Source organism: Lethenteron reissneri, chromosome 35 (genome assembly GCF_015708825.2).
Source record: "Lethenteron reissneri isolate LAM-NWPU_2019-01 chromosome 35, ASM1570882v1, whole genome shotgun sequence".
NCBI lineage: Eukaryota > Metazoa > Chordata > Hyperoartia > Petromyzontiformes > Petromyzontidae > Lethenteron > Lethenteron reissneri.
In genome coordinates, this window is record NC_083813.1 from 6483703 (window position 1) to 6504100 (window position 20398).

General features: G+C 43.0%; 1 protein-coding gene across 1 annotated transcript in view; it reads right to left on the minus strand.

Moving 5' to 3' along the window:
• LOC133350765 (coiled-coil domain-containing protein 102A-like) overlaps positions 1 to 20398 on the minus strand; it is an 81073-nt gene that overhangs the window by 16019 nt on the left and 44656 nt on the right. Inside the window, exon 8 of the mRNA XM_061565486.1 lies at positions 3009 to 3179. Coding sequence (XP_061421470.1) covers positions 3009 to 3179 — 171 coding nt within the window. The remainder of the gene's footprint in view (positions 1 to 3008; positions 3180 to 20398) is intronic.

Below are 20398 nucleotides of genomic sequence, written 5' to 3' on the forward strand. Positions count from 1 at the left end.
GTGGAAAAGGTATGTGGATGCCACTTTCGTTATTTGGCCACATGGCCTCCCAGCATTGAACCACTTCTTGGACCACATCAATTCCAGACACCCATCCATCAGATTCACCATGGAAGTGGAGAAAGATGGTAAACTACCATTCTTAGATATTATGTTTGAGAGGAGACCTGACAGATCCTTGGGACATTCTGTCTACAGGAAAGCCACCCACACAAATTCCTACTTGAAACCTGATTCCCACCACCACCCATCTCAAAAGAATTCTCTCATCAAAACGCTATACCACAGAGCTCATGGCATTTCTGACCAACACCACCTGGCCAGTGAATTAAGACATGTACATCGGGCCCTCAGGATGAACAGATACTCTGACCGCACCATCCGCCAAGCTGTTTCTCCCACCATACAGAAACAGCCACATGAAACTCCGATCAAAACTATCACGTTGCCATACATAGCAGGCGTGACCAAAAAGATCTTCAAAATTCTAAACTAACATAAGATCCAAGTCCGATTCAGTACAGTACATAAAACCCGTGATCTAATTCCATCTGTGAAAGATGTCATTCCTGACTTACAATACCCTGGAGTCTACAAACTGAGTTGCAGTTGTGGTGATTGCTACATTGGAGAAACGAAACGTCATATCTCTGATCGTGTCCGCGAGCACAAGTCAGATCTGAAACACGGCAAAACTGATTCTTCCGCCGTTGCCGATCATTGCTACAACGCTGTGGGCTCTCATGAAATTGTCTTTTCTGAGACCAAGGTGCTCTGCAAGCCTCCTGGCTACCATCAAAGGTTTGTACACGAGCCCATCCAAATATACAAACGCAGACATAATTTCAACCGTGATGATGGGTACAAACTTAGTAATCATTGGAAAGATGTTATTAACCATGCAAAAAAGATTTAACTACACATATTTGGAGCATTGCTGGCAGCGATTTCAGCCGTACCACCTATACATAACAAAAAAGGCTCAATCAACCATTCTACACAACAAAGACTCATTTCCTGGCAGCGATTTCAGCTGCACCACCTCTACATAATAAAAGGCTCAGTCCCATTTACACGCACCTTTACATCATCTGCACCTAGTTTACACAACAAAGGCTCATACCTAACAGCGTGCTTCAGCCGCACCGAACCTCACAAAAATAATATTCAGGGCCTACCTTGGCTCCTCCCACCCTCAACCAGTATATATACAAGGACTGTTTTCTTGGAATTTCTCTCACTTGATACAGCTATCGTGCTGTGACGGTTCCATCTGAAGACGGAAGCTTGTGTTGCCTCCGAAACGTCGTGATTTTTATTTTACTTTTATTAATTTTAATTTTAAATTTTTACCTACGTGACTTTACCGAAAAAACCTAAGAATATGAGTAGGAACATCACACAGTGACATCCTTGATGTCACTGCACATGTACACACAGGCAGTGTTATATTTGCAGCGTAGACACCAGTGCCAGGTTTGCAATGGGTGGCTTTGACAAGCCCTGGGGCAAGTACCTTTTGAGCTCTAGAGCCAAAACATAACTTTTAGTTTTATCTTTTTGATAGAGGATGACTTTGTAATAATGTTTATTTGTGACCGAGTAAAAAAAAAACTTTTAGAACGATTCAAGTTTATCTGCTGCGAGCGGGTCGTTGGTCAAAGACAACGATGACTATGGTGATGATGAAGATCACGATAGTGTGACGGTGGCGTTGGTAGATTTCATGAAGTAATAGACGCGATTTGGCATGGGAGAAAAGTGTTGAAGTAAAATTAGAAATGAGCATTCAGTTCACGACATTCATGACTATTTATTTGACATAAATGCCCATAAAACTCACCTCGGATTTTCCCAAAAAGCCATTGCGGTTGTCATATTAACTGCAACAAATTGACCTTCGTGCTCTCATCCTTCCATGCGAATATTGGTGCAGACGAGTATAAAAGTGCAATCTTTTACAGGCAAAGAGGATAGAACTTATTTTTTTCTCTCTTTTCCATTATAATTTTGAAAGTAATGACTTTCCTGCTGCCTGCATGTAAAGAAGAAAGCAGCGTTGTGGGTCTGCTTGCACTACTGGCAGCGCATGCTGGCGGCCACACAAACACCCTTTCTTGTTATTCTCCACCAACTTTATCCCCATTATGCTATCAGTGTCACATCGTGAGACCAAGTATCCACTTAGAAGTCTCGCAGAGAAGTGCAACCCTTCGTGCTCGAGAACGACCCGTGGATACGGACACCACAGCTGCTACCGCTGCGGTACAGCGTAAGAGGGCAGCATTTTCCAACACGTTCGGCATATAAGAGTGATGTGCGCCGCGTGACGGTCAATCCCATATTTCAAATTCTCAGAGCTAGAATGTCAACCGAATTAAGTGCGCAATCAAATGTATGGTTTCTTTTTTTATACTATGACAGTATTTTGTGTGCATCCATTTTGTGACAGAACTGAGACCATCCACTCACAGGGTCGCCATCTCCAAGATATTAAAAAAGCTGGGACATGTCACGGGAAGAATAATATCTCACAATCCAAGAAGAAGGAGAGAAGTGCAGGTAAATGCATTGTCTTGAGTGGCAACTGATGGGAAGATTCAGATAATTTCCAGGGCAGCTACTTGGGAAACACTAACTTTGTCCGTACCGAGGGTCCCACAAGGCCATCTGGGAGGCCGTGTAGCACAGTTTAGCGCCAGCTATCATAGAGTTGCGGTCGTGTCGCTACATTTCTCTGCGGTTAGTACAACGTCTTTAAAAACAACGGTGCTATGCCTCTCTAAATAAAAATAACGCTGAGCGGGACACCACCCGGTAACTTGCAGTCATCTCGGAACGGGAAAGGTTTAATAAAGCAACGGTTTAACCAACAGCTGCTGCCGAGATTCGAAAACCAACGTCTCAACGGTGCCTCCCCGGCCCTCTGACCTCCGAGCCACGTCAACACAAACGTTTTTCTGAAGATCGCTCGTGCGCAAAGTGCGTCGCGGCTGATGCCCCCTCACCTCATCCTCTGCGCGCGCTGCCTCCCTCTTCAGCTCGTCCACGCGTTGCCGCAGTTTCTTGACCTCGGCTTCGCTCTGCTCCGCCCGGCGCTGAGCGTGAGCCAGCTCCGCCGCCACGTCCGCCTGCGCCTTCCTCTGCTTCCCGTACGCGTGCCGGAGGTCACACAGTTCCTGCGTCCGTCCGTCCACACGCACGCACGTGCACCACCGCCATTTGACTCACGTGCCCGAATGACTCTCGTTTTTCTCTTTTTAACATCGAGGTCATTGCTCTGTGCTGAGCCCTGAAGCCCACGTGACCAGCTGGGAGATTTATATTACAGGGCGATTAATTCTTAGAGCATCATCAATGTCAGCCATGACCAAACCACTGTTGGATGAAGGTCTCCCGAAGTTGTCACCTTCTCTGATATTCCTGCTGTGTAATGATTTACATAGCAGCTACACACAAGCTGATGACATGGCTCCATCTCCCAGTTGACGTCCTCTCGGATGCGTTCCATTCCTTGGCTGTCAGTTTGTTATCATTCGTTACAATCGGTCCATCATCCCTTCTTATGAGGTGGCCTGCTCAAACCCAATTTATTTTATTTCAAACTAGCGTTACGACCTGGCTTCGCCCGGGACTTGGATTCTTGTCTTGGATTAATACACGGCCTAAGTGGAGGGTTGGGGGGGGTGTGTGACGTCAGCAGGCACACTGCGTGACGCTGCCGCATGCGGGTGACATCACAGACGTGACGTCACCACTCACTTGGCGTGCAATATATTACATCCATTATTCTGCCCCCCCCCCCCCCAAAATACAAAAGTCAATGTTTTTACTTTTTGCATTGTGTACAGTCTGGAAACTACCCACACGCCAAATTTCAAGTTTTATGCATGTTGGGAAGTATGCTAAACATTTCTAACAGACACACATTCACACATTTCCCTTTTTAATATATATGTAGAATTAAGTCTTGAACCCACGATGTTTTCTAATCCACGTGCTCCTCTTTCCGTCTCTGAGTATAATTCCAAGTAAAGATTTTCTCGCTTTCTTGCGCACTCGTCAATATTCTTCAAGGACCATGTTTCTGTACCATATTGTCACAGCAGGTAGTGCGCGCTTGACTTCATTCCAGCTGACAAACCCCCCCACTTTTATGTACACCACTAAAACATAATCGGGAGAAATCATATAGGAATTAGGAAACTACATTTTATTTCAAACCCTCTGTCTCCCACCAATGTCATTGCAACTTATTACGTCTTTTAGCACTCATCTCCTCCTCCTGTAAGATACAGAACCATCGCTTTCTCGATATTCGATCACCTGTTCAGAAGAAATTAAGAGGGCTATTAGAAATCAGTGGGGTCTTTAACAAATGGCTCGCTCTGTATCCGTATGGATTCACACTGGGACACTTAAAACAATGGACACCCGAGACTCGCCTACGTTACATCACAACGGTGCCAGGTAACGTTCCTCTCTATTCACGAGGTTGAACTTGAGAACATTTAATCGGCCGTTAATAAATCAACCGGCAGCCAAATCCAGGGTGCAGCAAAGTGTATGGGGCCAAAGGCTTTAAATTTGATCGAAGTAGCAATTGTGTATGGAACCTCTTCCGATATCAAAAATAAGAATAGGTTTATGCATTATCAGAGCATGTTTTTTTTTGCATGTTTTGCCACAAATACGTCTGGTTAATGCAGACTTGATGCCTTGCAAAAGGAATCTATTCGGTGTGTGAACATCTTAACACCTGTTTTAGTGCCAGAAAGGGGAAAAAAAACCTATTGTTATTTGCAATAATGTTTATTACACAATCGTTGGGGTCACATGACACACCATGTGACCCTTAACGTGACGTTCTACTGTGGCGTTGCCAACAATTATTTAATAATGACGATGATTTGCTTTTGCAAAAGCTCCCCTATTCACTGGGTCTTTCTCAGAGTGCTTATACATCACAACTCCAAAGGGTAACACCTTAGTGGCAGCTGTCCCCCTGGGTACAAGGTGGCTTAGCATCCGGCTTGCAAGCGGGCATTAGTCTACCACTAGGGGGCGGGGGTGATGCGATGATTGCGATGTGTAATCCCAATTGAGTAATTGATCGGTATTGAATATGGCAACAAGCAACCAATCTCATGTTAACCCACACTCAGCACAAGATTCAGGGAAGAAAACTAAGGTATCTTAACCCTTTCCCGTTCGGAGACGTCTGCAAGGTGCAGACGCAAAAGGCTCAGCGTTCATTTTATTTCGAGAGGCGTAGCGCCGTTGTTTTTTTAAAGGCATTGTACTCACCGCAGAGAACTGTAGCGACACGTCCGCACTCTATGATAGCTGGCACCGAACTATGCCACACGCCCTCCCGCATGGCCTTTGTGGGAGCCTCGGTATCGATGAAGTTTTGATTTAAAGCTTTCGTGACTGCAGGGATTCATATTCTTGGTTCTTTCGGTAAAGTCACGTAGAAGGGAAATAATAAAATAATATACAAATTTCTTTTTTTATATTTGTATTATTTTGCTGTGGATTTCACACCTGATGATGATTGCTTGTGTTGCAGTCGAAACGTCGTGATAATTTTTATTGTTTTATATTTGTATTATTTTATTATTTCCATTCTACGTGACTTTACCGAAAGAACCAAGAATATCGATTAAGTTATTTTAGTTTTTCTTATGGTTTCGTTTTGTCATCGGAACGAGAAAGAATAAATGTTACTAAACAACAAGGAGGCATTGTGGTTATGTCCTAACCCTCTGCCCAGCTGGGCAGATTGCTCGGAGAGACGGAATGGGCCACCAAGTGAGCTACCACAGACTTCCACACTTCCCGCTGAGAGGTGTTACCTCTAGAAATAATTGAAAAGTGGTTGCCACCTTATGGGTCTACAGTAGCTCAGTACGGTTGTGTAGGAATTTAATAACACGAATCAACGACAGTCATATCACTTCCCATGTGACACTCTTGTCTTATACCTTTTTTGTTGTTGTTGTTAAATTGAAAATAAAGTTTCACACCTATGAAGGCCACAACGTTACACGAGGGGGTGGGTTGCCAGCACCACGCCCGACCACCTTTGTCTCCCCAGTGGCGATGTTTACACACACCGCACCAGGTACTCATTTGAGGCTGAGTCGACCTAGGGGAAGCCCAGGACCGGTTCAGATCATCGTCACCGGTGTTGGCCGTGAGCGGGAATCGAACTCGTGTGGCCGGGTTCGTAGCGCAGCGTGCTAATCGCTGCACCACCGCTCCCCCCTCCACCCCGTTCCGTGGGTCTCCCCCTTGCCTATCGCTTACGCCGTCTCCTCTCGCAGACTTCACCCCCTCACGGGGGCCCACATCTCACCCTGTGCGTATCTCTCTACAGCAAGTCGCGTAGGACGTTTTGCAAAACGCAGGGCACACCGGATGCAACCTGCAGCCTCGCACTGTCGAAGCCTCGTCTCGTGGTGCCCTGCAGCAAAAAATAAAAACAACTCACCGCGCAACTGTGCAATAAATGCCACAGTGTGCAAGCTATTTGATCGATATAGGCACACTCTCAAAAGCACGGTTCCAATATAAGCAACACATTGGTGGGGGGAAGTCAAAGGACAACTTCTGATACAAGCACACAACGTTGTGTATAAGCACACATGGACTTAAATCCATCTTCTAAGTCAAAAGAGTCAAATTGCTCATCTCCCATTTACAACCCTAAGCACGCGATGGAAATTCCACAATTCCCTTGGCAGGGATGAGTGTATCCATGGGACATCCACCGTTGGTTTCTCCGACAAAGCGAGACGCATTCTGTTGAACCCAGGAGAGACGATGGTTTGAGTCAATCCCCGGCCAGTGGATGAACTCGCGACCTTCCGCTCGTGAGCCGCCCCCCCCTCTGCTGACCCACCCTACCCCCCCTCCACCCCCGTCGATGTAAACAAGCTCTGTCTACTTGACGGACCTGTTCTCCACCTGAGGACGGCTGCTTGCGAAACGTCGTGAGAATTATTTTATTATGTTTTATTATTTATTACTTCCCTTCTACGTGACTTTACCGAAATAACCAAGAAGATGAATCCCTGCAGTCACGAAAGCTTTAAATCGAAATTTTAGCTCTTGCTTAGTTAATAATAGCGACGAAAAAGCGTAACTTGAATTTCTTCATAATCAACGTTTTTGGGTTTAGATCGCGTTATTTATAAATGTGTCGTAACCCTCCACCACCCGACACGGCCAATCAGCAAAAAGTGTCACGTTGACAAAAGACAAATAGTTCACAATTTGAATAGCACGACGTTTCGCTGGTAGTGCATCCAGCATCATCGGGCAATTCGCCAGAATGGTGAATTTCTTGCTTTGGGGTAATCAAGTTGGTAAATTAGTGCGTTTGACTTAAAGATTACGACCGTTATATATGCAAAGACCTTACCGTCCATTAATCAACCTATTGCGACGTGCAGATTGTTTATTTATTTAATGCCTCGTCGGTGTCTCTCTGGAATTTTTAACCAAACCACCTTAATTTGTCGGAGCTTCTCATAAAAAAGCACGCATTTGAAGTGCACGCCACGATGCGTCGCGTGTCCGAGGCGTCCTGCGTTCGAGGGCGCCCGCACTTTGACGGCCGCCGATTTCGCTGAACAGTCGTCTGTGCATGCCGATTTTTTACGGCGCTTTCCGCGCTCCTTCGAACGCGGCGAAACAAGAAAATTGTCCGCGTGCGGATGTCGCACGCGAACGCTGCGGCACCTTGCGCTTAATCCTCGATCCGACGGCATTTATTGATAAAGCGGTATTTTTTAGAAAATAAATAATGCACGTTACACGAAATAACCACGATCGTTTTCTGTAATAGTATTCCCATGGCAGATATTCTAGGTGTTGGGGGTAAACGAAACAAAAAAAATGTTCGTTCGGCGGTTCACTCGTTAGTGCACTGCACTATGAACCCAGGAGACATGAGCTCGATTCTCTGCCACGGCTCGAAATCAGTGGTTAGTGGCGTCTGGACCTGTCCATGAGACTTTGACGACCCTTCATCATCCTGTACCGACGAGTATTTGTGAAGCATGGTCAGAGTACTCGAGAGTGATCGCTCTTCTTAAACACCCCCAAGAGGTTACTTGGCTTCCTCTTCCACAGAGGACATACATCTCGGAAGAGATGGAAACACTCGCGCTTTGCCCGACCGCGCGTGACCTGTCGATTGACTCATTGTGATTTATACATTTACACTTCTGGGTGGACGTGCCCAGCTGCGACAACGGCTACTCCAGGGGGGCCCACTCCCGGGAGATTGACTGGAACTGTCGATCTCCGGATTGCAAGTCCAGTGTGCTGACCATGGCACCATGGCAGCATCACATGGCAGTCGAATGGAGCTTAAGATGCTCAAACACAAAGTAGGTACATTTTGCCCAGGCATCAAGTCTGCATTAACCACACGTACTTGTGGCAAAACATGCAAACGAACATGCTGTGATAATGTACGCATTGTCTTTCAACTGACTGGCCTACACCAGAGACAGCCTTCTCTTTGGCAATATCTCACCGGTGTTGGGCTAGAGAATGCCAAAATGTGAACAGTACAAAGACAATGCACATATCAGAACACGCAGAGCACGACCCGATAATATACGAGTGCTCTGATACTGTTTTATTGCCAGAAATGGTAAAAAAGATTTTTATTTTTCATAATTTTGTATACTGGCAAAAAATCCAATAAATATAGAGCTTTTGATTTAAAGCTTTCGTGACTGCAGGGATTCATATTATTGGTTCTTTCTACGTGACTTTACCGAAAAAAACAATAATATATAGAGCTTGTTGAATGTATTTGTGTGTGTGTGCGTGCATATATATATCTTGTTAGATGTTAGTTTGGATGGCTATGCAACCCAAAGGTATAACGTGGTTGCCACTACTCTGTGACCTCATTACAGATTCCTTGTCTGTCTATCTGGTGTTGCATACATGACTGTCATGTATTTCTATTAAACACACCGCTGACTTGTTTGAATTTCCTTTTTTCGTCACATGAATTCTCGGTTTTGGGTTTAATTTTTGCTTTGTGTGTAGTGGCACAAACTGCAGATGGATGTTCGCGCCACCACGCTCAATGTATCCAATTCACACATTTGGACATGCTATGCCTGAAATACATCAGCCAGCATCTTTTTAATACATCGGCCGGAAAGTCAGCGGTGAAAATCCTGCGTTGCAAAATTGTCGCAATTCATTTTTGCGGATTGTCTTGAAACAGTGCTATCCACGGGGTGAGAAAACTTTTAAAATGTGTTAGACCGGATGGTGGGAAAGCATTTTTGCGTGGCTGATCCAAAGCAGCAGATGTGAGATTGAATGCCCTGGATTGAATCGCCATGCACATGGGTGAAAGAAGGAAATATGAGTGATGCCCTCAATCAGGTGGAACCTCTTCCCTAGAATATGCGCAAGACAATCAGGGCTTACACCTTTCATGATACCATTTTGAAATCCCCGGTCGAGCATTTGATGATCATTGCTGTATTTGCCGCATGTTTATGGAACCTTTAACCCTTCCATCTACTATTCTTTGAGCGCCGGCGTGAGATAAAATTGCACGGGATACAGCTTTGTTTTTTTTTTGTTTTCCCTGAAGCTGAGATTTAGACCGTGACTGCTGCATTTTGAATTATTGATCTGGAAGGAGAAAATACGTGACACTCTCTGTCTGGAGAACACCAGAAAAATAACTGTTTGTGAAAGTTCCTTGAGAAATGTGGGTAATAACACTTTTACTCCTGGCCGATCTGATATTGCTGATGTGAATCATGGACAGCCAATGATGATTGTTATAATCGAGCTGAAAAAAGACGACTATAAAAAAACTGTTTATACTTGGTGGTGTCTGCCCTTCAGTCCTACTTATCATCATCATCATCAGCCATCGTCTATACATTGCTGAAAGAAGGCTTTCACATATCATCACCAATTCTCACAGGCCTGCAATCCCGCAGTCCTGCTACTGCTTTCTCTATTAGCATCTTCTAGATTGTCCTTTGAAGAACAAATGGGAATAGTGTAATGCAATATATGGTATAACCGTGAAAATATATAAAATCTTAAATACGTTGGCATTGGCCCACTGTGTGTAGCGATGTGATCGTTTAGAGCCATTTTAGGAAATGACTGCTCTGCAACATGAATATTTCACTGGTGCAGAAACACTGGGACACACAGGGAAAATGTAGCCTGCTTACAGATCAGTTCAAGACCAGAAAAATTGGTTTGTTGAAATGAAGCATTCAGGTGACTGGCACCACAAACATGCCTTAAAGGAGGCGTGCAGCCCTTCCAATTAATATGTAAACTGCCTCTATATTTCAAAGCTATCGCAGCTCAATCTTACGAATGACCCACATTCCACCCGTCCCCTCCGGTGGAGGAGCGGGGATTCTTGCTTCTTGCTGCCACCCCCCATACCTCTGACACGGCTCAGACTCCCCGTGAGCTTCTGGCCAATTCTGTTCCCAGGTCTCTGCGAAAGGACCTCGGATAATTGTATACCCTGCCACGGGCATCGCCACTCTCTGCAGGGTGGCCACGCCTGCTGAGAGTAGCACCGAGGGTGAGCTCTTTATAAAATATCACTCTTGTGTCGCTCGAAGGAATCAAGTCTAAAAAAGCGGAACGTTAGCAGGGGGGGGGGGGGTGTACGGAAATACATGTCGGCATTGTTTCACTGGGTTGACATGTAACTCATTATGCACGGATCAAAAATAATCTTGTAATATTAAAATAAAAATTTCAACATCCATTTTTCATTAGGCGGGTCGGTGTTATTGCACTTTTTGTTCAGCGCAGATGGTGTCGCGTTTCTTTTTTTTAACTTCTTTTAAAATAGCTACAAGTGAAAAGGTGAAGATGCCTCACCCGCAAAGTGCTTCTTCATGCCACTGCTGGCTGAAGGGCCTCCGCCGAAGTAAGAGAACGTCGAGAGGGAATGTTGGCCCGTTGTACCACGTGGGCCACACGTCTCGGGCGCAGTGGCATCGCCAACACTTTACCCCACCACGCACAACCTTCCGATCGGCTAACTGGCATAGCAATTTATATTGCTGGGTGGACAGAGGCGGGCGATTTGAGAAACTAGTCAAATGTTCTCAACTGCCACGCTGGCTGAGTAAGTAATACGCACGAATAAATAATTGTTTGACAGATAGTATAGTACAAATGTATTCCTTTTAATCTGCCTTCCGTGTCTTCTGCAATCTGTGAATAATAATAATACTATCACTGTACATGTGTGAGCACGGTGCTTGTCACCCATCCCCTCTGCGTCCCGCGCCAGCCTTCATAGGCGCTTGCTAACAGCACTTGCCCCAATAGCCTGATAAAGACTATACGGAGGGATGGGGAATCGTTGGAAAGAAAATGCATTGTGCGTAGCGTTCCATTATATAACATTACTTATTCATGCAATTCAGTGATGTGGCAATTTGTAACAATGAACATGTACCGGTTAATAATTGTTTTAATAAGATACATCCATTACCCCAGTACTTACAAGTGCCTTTGTTTACCCTGAAAACATCCCGTTAATGCAAATGAGTACTCCAGTAATTTCGGTGCACTTTGTGAAAATGCCGAAAAAAAATATTAATAGTATGCACAATGTTTTGCAGCATCAGCTGCATGCCGACGGAAAGAGTCGACGATGGTTCAATCAAATTTTGATTTAAAGCTTTCGTGACTGCAGGGATTCATCTTCTTGGTTCTTTCGGTAAAGTCACGTAGAAGGGAAGTAATAAAATAATAAAAATAAAACATAATAAAATTACTCTCACAATAATTTTATTGTAACAATGAACATAATAATTTTATTATGTTTTATTTTTATTATTTTATTACTGCCCTTCTACGTGACTTTACCGAAAGAACCAAGAAGATGGTTCAATCAATAACATCAATGGATGGCTTTATACGCAAATGGAAGGGGCATTCATCTTTCCGGAATGGTGATCTGAGTCACGAAGAAACAATTATGAAATCATTTAGTGGAGTTGCAAATATATTTTCAATATTTGGCACTTGGCCCATTCAACTTGGCAAGCACTTGTGAGGCGGAATTGCCATGACAGATCACTCTGAGTAGTGCCCAGTGTCGCCACATCTCAGACAGGTCAGCAGGGTTGAGAGCACGGTTAGTACTTGAATAAGTGACCACCAAAGCTTGCCAGTCGTTATAGGTGTGGAGGTGTGATGTAGTCATGGCCAACGTCGGTGATGAATATCCAAACAGGTACCGGCCCTCCTCTCGGTTAACTCAGCCTTAATTGAGTACCGGGTGCAGTGTGTAAACATGAGCACTGGGGAGACAAAGGCGGCCGGGCGTGGTGTTGGCCACCCACCCCGTCACGTGCCGTGCCGCGCCTCCATAGGTGCTCGCTAACAGCACTTGCCCCAACAGTCTGTTGACGGCTCCGAGGGGGATCTTTGTCTTTGTGCTCAGGAGATGGCAGTGGTAAGTGTCACCCCTCTCGAACGCGAATCGATCCCTGCCGAAAAATACTTTTGTGACTCAGGCTTTCCCGGGTAAATAATTTAAATTAAGATCACCTACAGAAGACAGTTTAGCAAGGAGGCTGCTGAAACATTCCCCTGGATTATTTTGGAGGTACTAACTCATTTTTTGGTATTATCTCTGGGTGTTCTGCTTACCTCCCACACAGAAAATTACCCCCCCCCACCACCTACACATTCCACAAGGAGTGACTAATCCCATATCTGCATTTTCCATCAATAGGCTTAATTCCGGTGTTGATGTGTAAACTCCTTTGTCAAGGCGCTCTCCTCCTCCGACACAGCTTAAATATACGCTTCCAAGCTTGGCGGTGTTCATTGAGACGCTGTCTTTCCGACAGCTCCGTTTATTCACCTGAGGACGGCTGCTTGTGTTGTGGCCGAAACGTCGTGAGAATTTTTATTTGATTATGTTTTATTTTTATTATTTTATTATTTCCCTTCTACGTGACTTTACCGAAAGAACCAAGAAGATATAAGCATGAGGTTTTCGTGGACAAATAAGGTAAAGGTGCAGCCCTGCAATTTCTCGCTCATGCCACTGCTGGTGGAAGGCCCTCCAGTAAACGCTCTTGAGAGCCCCTCTGGGGGATATTTGGCCGACTCTTCAACGTTGGCCAGATATCTTGAAAGAGGTGGCAGTACCCACACTTCGTGGTGGGAGTGCCCACCACACACACGACGTGCCGACTGGCCAACTAACGGTGCACCTAATTAATTCCGAACTAAACTATTTAAAGTATACGAAACTATTTTTTATTTTCCCAGGTAAGGCCCACTGAGCTACATATCTCTTTTCCGAACGTGACCTAGCGAAGTGGCTTATCATGTGGAAATGTATAGCAGCTACCTTTTCTAAACGCATGTTTCTAAATGTGGAGGGGAATGCCCGAGTACCCAGAGAAAAATCCACGCAACCACAGAGAGAACATGCAGAATCCAAATATACAGCAGGTGTCAGGGTTCGGATTGAACCCACGACCTCCTGCATGCCAGGCGAGGTAGTTCATATCTTGCCACTGTGGCACCCCTAAAGCTGAATGGACAGTGGCCAGGGGTTTGAATAACCTTGTTATTCATATTCTTGGTTCTTTCGGTAAAGTCACGTAGAAGGGAAATAATAAAATAATATAAATATAAAACATATAAGGTATTCAACTCCTTGTAAATATAAAACATATTTATATTATTTTATTATTTCCCTTCTACGTGACTTTACCGAAAGAACCAAGAATATGAATCCCTGCAGTCACGAAAGCTTTAAATCAAAATTTAACCTTGTCATTCGTTTCAACTTCAACGCCAAGAGATCGAACTCGCATACTCTGTATTGCAAGCCCAAGGTGCTAACCACCACACCATGTCAGCATCCATGGATAAACAAAGGGCAACTATATTGTAAAATCAAGATATCAGAAAATTTGTTTAGCTGCAGCAGCACTAACAACGACATTGTCATCGGTTCAGCCACTCTTATGTTACACTTGAATGCAAATCCGTTTAATGTATTCAGAGGCCCAAAGGTTATGGAACATGAAAAGCTGAACGATATTCAACTCCTTGTAAGATCAATCTGATTTCCATTTGTCTTTTCTTAATGGGAGGCATATTTGACAGCACCTTTCCAGGCAAGTCCTTCCGTTTTATACATACATATACACCAATCAATAATAAGTTAGCATGACTTTCTGGAAATCCAATCTGATCTGAAACTTTTGCATGCAATTATATAATTGTTATTTAGCAAATCATCGCATATCCATGATTGTGAATGGCAATGCCTTGGTGTGTAATTTTAATCATGCTTTATTTATCTAAAAGTCTGCGGCTGATGTGCACTGCATCAATCCAACCTTATAAATTTTTGCCTCACAATGCAATCTTTAATCTGAAGCTAATATTAGGAAAAGAGGCAATTTCGCACATTAACAAACTCACCTTGGCAAGGTTGTCTTTGAAAATGAGATTATTCAGTGACAACAGACTTGTTAAACTAAAATATTAATTATACATTAATGAGTGTGCTCTAATGATCAGTGATACATACCCAATTGATTAAAGAAATAACACTTGAGTACATTTATCACACTGCTTGTCGGATTTTTTTTTACAATGTTTCTGAGCACAGACCCAAAGGCCCAAAATGTCAAGCGGCCAGCAATAAACAGCACCGTCAAAGATGTAGAAAATAAAAAAGATATATAAAATAAGATCAAAGGTACATGCAGACATCATATCCAAAACCCGCAATACTAAGATTGGTAGCAGGATAAGTATACCAGTGATTGTTATTCTTAGGTTTTTTCGGTAAAGTCACGTAGGTAAAAAATAAATAAAAGTAAAATAAAAAGAAAATTATTATATTATTATATATTACATATATATTTTTTACTTTTATTAATTTTGATGATTTTTTTACCTACGTGACTTTACCGAAAAAAACCTAAGAATATGAATACTTGCAGTCACGAAAGCTTCAAATCTAGAATTAATACCAGGGATTGGTGAATCTGCAGATATACCAAGACCAGTGTCACAGTTCTGGACGCTCAATTAATACAACAGTAATGCACACTGTTGTGCCGCAGTGCAGCGGTGATGCCGTGGTTAACACGCTGCGCTGTGAAACTCATCCACCTGAGTTCTATTCCCGGTTCCGGGGTAACAATGTTGGCCGATCTCTGAACTGGTCCAAGTCCTGCACCCCCCCCTCCCAACCTCCATCGCAAACCCTCATTGACCAGCTTGGTAAAGTTATTGCCAAGCAAACCCCCAAACCAATACAATTTAACGGGGTTTTCATCCATCGGTGGACTGACAAACAATACATCATTCTTATTAAAATTATACAAAACGTTAAATGTGTCCATGTTACTTCGCTGTTTTAGGATGATTCCGATACAGAAACCCAGTGTCATCTATTGTCAGGTATTGCCAATGATGGACACTATCTACTGTGTTCAGAGAGAGTTTCTTCATCGATGTGGTAGGAAAATTACATACTGATAGGTGTCAACCGATCGCAATACAATGAATGTCCCAGTAATAAACTCCTGCATATCGCGCGGGACGATGCACACACACATTGAATATGTGCCCGAGTAAAAAAAGCGGTCGGGAATTATTTCCTCCACAGTGCATTTGAGCGATTCGGAAGTGTTATATTGTTGAGAATGCGTCAACCAATTTGATCGAAATTAGATGCAGTTTTAGACAGACAATTCGAAAAGAAGTGTCCACTCAGTTTGAAATGTATTAACTCAAATATAAATGGGCATCCCCCCCCTCCCCCATCATTATTTTTTTTTTCTTATTTTGCGAGGTAAGCTTTTTCGCTATTTTTCAGAAGCGACTTGGTTACAAATGATACGCCCAACGAAGTGGCTTATCACGTGAAAATGTAGAGCAGCCAAATACTCCCAACGCATTTTTCTAAATGGGGGAGGGGGAGAGGGGGGGGATTGTAGGATCCTTAGAAAAATCCACGCGACCACGGGGAGAACATGCAAACTCCAAATATACAGGCATCAGGATTGGGATCGAACCCACGACTTCCGTGGCATCAAGACACAATATATCATCTCCCACATTATATTCTTGGTTCTTTCGGTAAAGTCACGTAGAAGGGAAATAATAAAATAGTTGTATATTTGTATTATTTTATTATTTCCCTTCTACTTGACTTTACCGAAAGAACCAAGAATATGAATCCCTGCAGTCGCGAAAGCTTTGAATCAAAATCTCCCACATGGTTTAATGCTGTACTAATTAGATATACAGTATATTGAACAATACACTATTGGGGTTAGCACAGTAGAAAACCCAGGAATCGGTATGGGTAAGATGAATGTACGGACCCTGGAGTTTGTGCTGATGATGCGGGTTTACTGGAAGGGACTTTGTGCTCGAGCCATTCAGCTGTTGGGAGTCTTAGCCAGTGAGGCTGGACACTGGGGTCCTGGAATACGAGCTTTTATGAGACAAATTAATTCAGGCAGTTGTTGGTTTTCTATAGAGCCTACTGTAACTGAATAAACATATTTTCAAAGATGACAAGTCCCGGTAGGAGGAGAGAAGGTTGTTGTGGGAAAGAATTTGTACTTAGGCAGTAATATCCATATCCATCCATAATGCGAGTCGGTGGTAGAAGGAGGCGTTTTGCTTCAGCAGAGAAAGTTTTATTTTAATGACTATGGAAACCACTCTGGGAGAGGAGAGAGATAAGCATGAGTGTACAGAAAAGGGCATTTGAGGTACGGGTGTAATTTGTATTGCTGTGCGGATCAGACAGCTGGTTCCCACCTAAGCAGTTATAAAATACGTTGTCATTGAGCATTTTAGTGGAAAAATAGGATAAGTTTACTAAACCAAACTATTTTTTTTATTTTCGCCAGGTAAGGCCCACTGAGCTATACAGTTATTTTTTTAGAAGTAACCTGGCCACAAATTATAGCTCAACGAAGTGGCTTATCACGTGTAAATTTATAGTAGCCAAATACTCCAAAGAGGCATCTATTCGTGAGCAGTTGGTAAAACCAGACCAAGCATTGATCGAAGAGACCACGACAGGTAAGTGTGGTATCATATGATTAAGCAAAAAGTGTTGCATTGGTTGGGATGTGTGCACGGTGGAGAAAGACGGGTTATTCATACTCTTAGGTTTTTTTCGGTAAAGTCACATAGTTAAAAAATAAATAATAAAATAATATAATTAATAGGTTATTCAGACAGGTATTGGAACGGTCTCCACCAGTTGAGCAAGTGGAAGACCTAAGAACAATAGGATACCACTGGGCAGATCTTGGAAGTGGTGTTTCTACTGTGGAGCAGCTGTAGGATCTGGCAGAAGGTAGAACACGTTGGTCACGTCTAGTGGGCATCAAGCAATGGCTTTGCCTATGATGACATCGCGATGTTGAACATTAATAATATAATCAGCCAAGAATGTCTGTGTGTAACGCGCGTGACGTCACTCCACATCGACCAGCCCCCCCTCATTAATTCTAGATTTGAAGCTTTCGTGACTGCAAGGATTCATACTCTTAGGTTTTTTGGTAAAGTCACGTAGGTAAGCTTAAAAATGAATAAATAATAAAAATAATAGAAATAAAATAATAAATCACGACGTTTCGGAGGCAACACAAGTCTCTATCATCAGGTGGGGCCGTCACAGCTAAATTGACTGTATTATGAAATAACAATCTTTTATTATTATTTATTTTTTTAAAAATTTTACCTACGTGACTTTGCCGAAAAAAACCTAAGAGTATGAACCCCTCATTAATAATCATGAACAGGTGGGGTCCTCCACATGGACCCCCCCCCCCGTAATTAATAATCATGAACGGGTGACGTCACTCCACATGAAGAAGGTGAAGCGGAAACAAAAAATTGTTTACGCAAATTATCTTTCATTTTTACCTTTCTTTATGCAAAGTAAAGCTAATAAAGAAATCAACGCAGCAACTAATATATCACGAGCCAAACAAGGCTGTGTGTGTGTGTCCCGTGCGTGACGTCACTCCACATGTGCCCCCCCCCCTCATTATTATTATTGTGCCTAGATTTTTTGACTAAAGCAGAAGGTCGAGTGGCTATGATAATTTTTTTACGAAAATTCGCTTTCGATTTTACTTATCTTTATAGAAAGTGAAGACAATTACTCTACGCTGCATCACAGTGCATTTGGTGCCTTTATTTATTTCTTCGGCACATCCAACAAAAGGCAAGTCGACTTTACGCTTCCAAATGATGCTACGATGAACATTTCTCTGCTACTTTGCAGACATTGTATCGAATTCCAATTGTTTTCAACCCAAGCGAGCGACAGCGGAAGATAAGTTTCAGAGCAGTGGATTGAACGTCCGTTAAATACAGTGCTACTGTGACATTACTTCAGGTGTTCCTTGACTTAGTTGCGTGCAACAACCACTGCCATTAATGCTGTGCTGCGGTCAAATGCTGTGATGCGTTTAATGAGTTCCTTTGGTGCAACATTCACTGCCATTGATACAGTGCTAGAGTGACACGCAGTGAAGTGTTTTATGACATTCTTTTTTGCCAATATTCTCTGCCATTACATCTAGACAAAATTATACTCTGATCAATTTATTCGTAACTCTAATGCTTCCCTTTGGTCTTCGTTATTTGCTAAGTTACTTCAGGCAGTATCAGCACACAACTTGCTTCACTCTTCGCTATCAAGCGTCCATCGGTGAAGATACATTTGTCAGGTAATAGCTTCAGGTGATTTGAAAACAGTGCTAAAGTGAAGTTACGTTTTTTTTTCAAACTACACAGCCACATAGATTGTTCGCCTTTGAAACCGAGGCGAAATCGTCTTCATCCCGAGAATCAACCGAGCTGCAAGTGATGCCACTCTTCCTTTCGTACTGAACCGACGGCAAATTCCGATAATTCCTGCGAATGCGGTGACGATCAACAAGTCGCAGGGTGAGACTTTTGAAGATGTGTGTATTTATCTCAGTGGACCCGTATTTTCCCAGGCCAGTTGTACGTGGCTCTGTCTAGATCTAAATAACCTCAGCGGATCAAAGTGTTCTTCAAGGATAGCCAACTGCAGGGAAACCTTTTGAATAGTGATGAGAGATTCACACAAAATGTCGCATACCGAGAAATCTTCTAAAGTCCTTAATTAAATTTAATGAGTGGAGAAATTTTTATTTTTGCGCTACATTTCCTAATAAATTAACAATCACACAATACAACGTTAATTTAGATATTTATTATGACAGCGTCCATCCTAGGACGGGCTAACAAGCTAGTTCCTAAAATAGTTTGCCTATTTTTCATTCACTTAACTCAATGGCACTTGTATTTCGGCATAGCACTGAGTCCTGGAGAAATGTTTTTGCTTCATAATGCATTTGCACTCCGTGTATAGATACCGCAGTTATTTTGCTTGAAGTAGAATACACCAAAAAACGTGATTAATTGAAAAAATTGCAAGCAATCTCATGCTTGGCTCGTAATGAGGGTGGTGAGCCACCGCATACTGGGAATTGTGCTAGGATGAGTGGCATCAATGCATTGAAATATTCCCTTTGTCATGCAGCCAGAATATGACTTTACATGAAACGTAATTCACTGCGATTATGATCGAGGCTGAGAGACAGAACCACGGTTTTCTCGCATATGCAGAACACATTGTTCACGACTATATAATTGTCCACTCTTCCCAAATTCTAAAGATGCATTCATATGTTGATATTGTAAAATATATACGGACAAAATTATACCTCTACAAAGCAGCTCGTCGATCGTTAGCTCGTGTGTGGCAGTGTGGGTACTTCCGCTTCTTCCAAGACATTTACCCAACGTGGAATATCTTCTTGGTTCTTTCGGTAAAGTCACGTAGAAGGAAAGTAATAAAATAATAAAAATAAAACATAATAAAATAAAATAATTCTCACGACGTTTCGGCTACAACGCAAGCAGCCGTCTTCAGGTGAAGAATGAGACACTACCAAGCTAGGAGCTTATATATAGCTTGGTAGTGTCTCATTCTTCACCTGAAGACGGCTGCTTGCGTTGTAGCCGAAACGTCGTGAGAATTATTTTATTATGTTTTACTTGTATTATTTTATTACTTTCCTTCTACGTGACTTTACCGAAAGAACCAAGAAGATGAATCCCTGCAGTCACGAAAGCTTTACATCGAAATTTGACGTGGAATTGTTTCACATTTTAAGTGGCAGAGGAGTAGGTCAAATCCACCCTTCATGTTGGTTCTCCAGAGGGCACGGCCTTCTGCCAGCAGTGGCATGAGCAACAAACTGCAGGGCTGCAACTTCACCATTTACATTAGAGACCA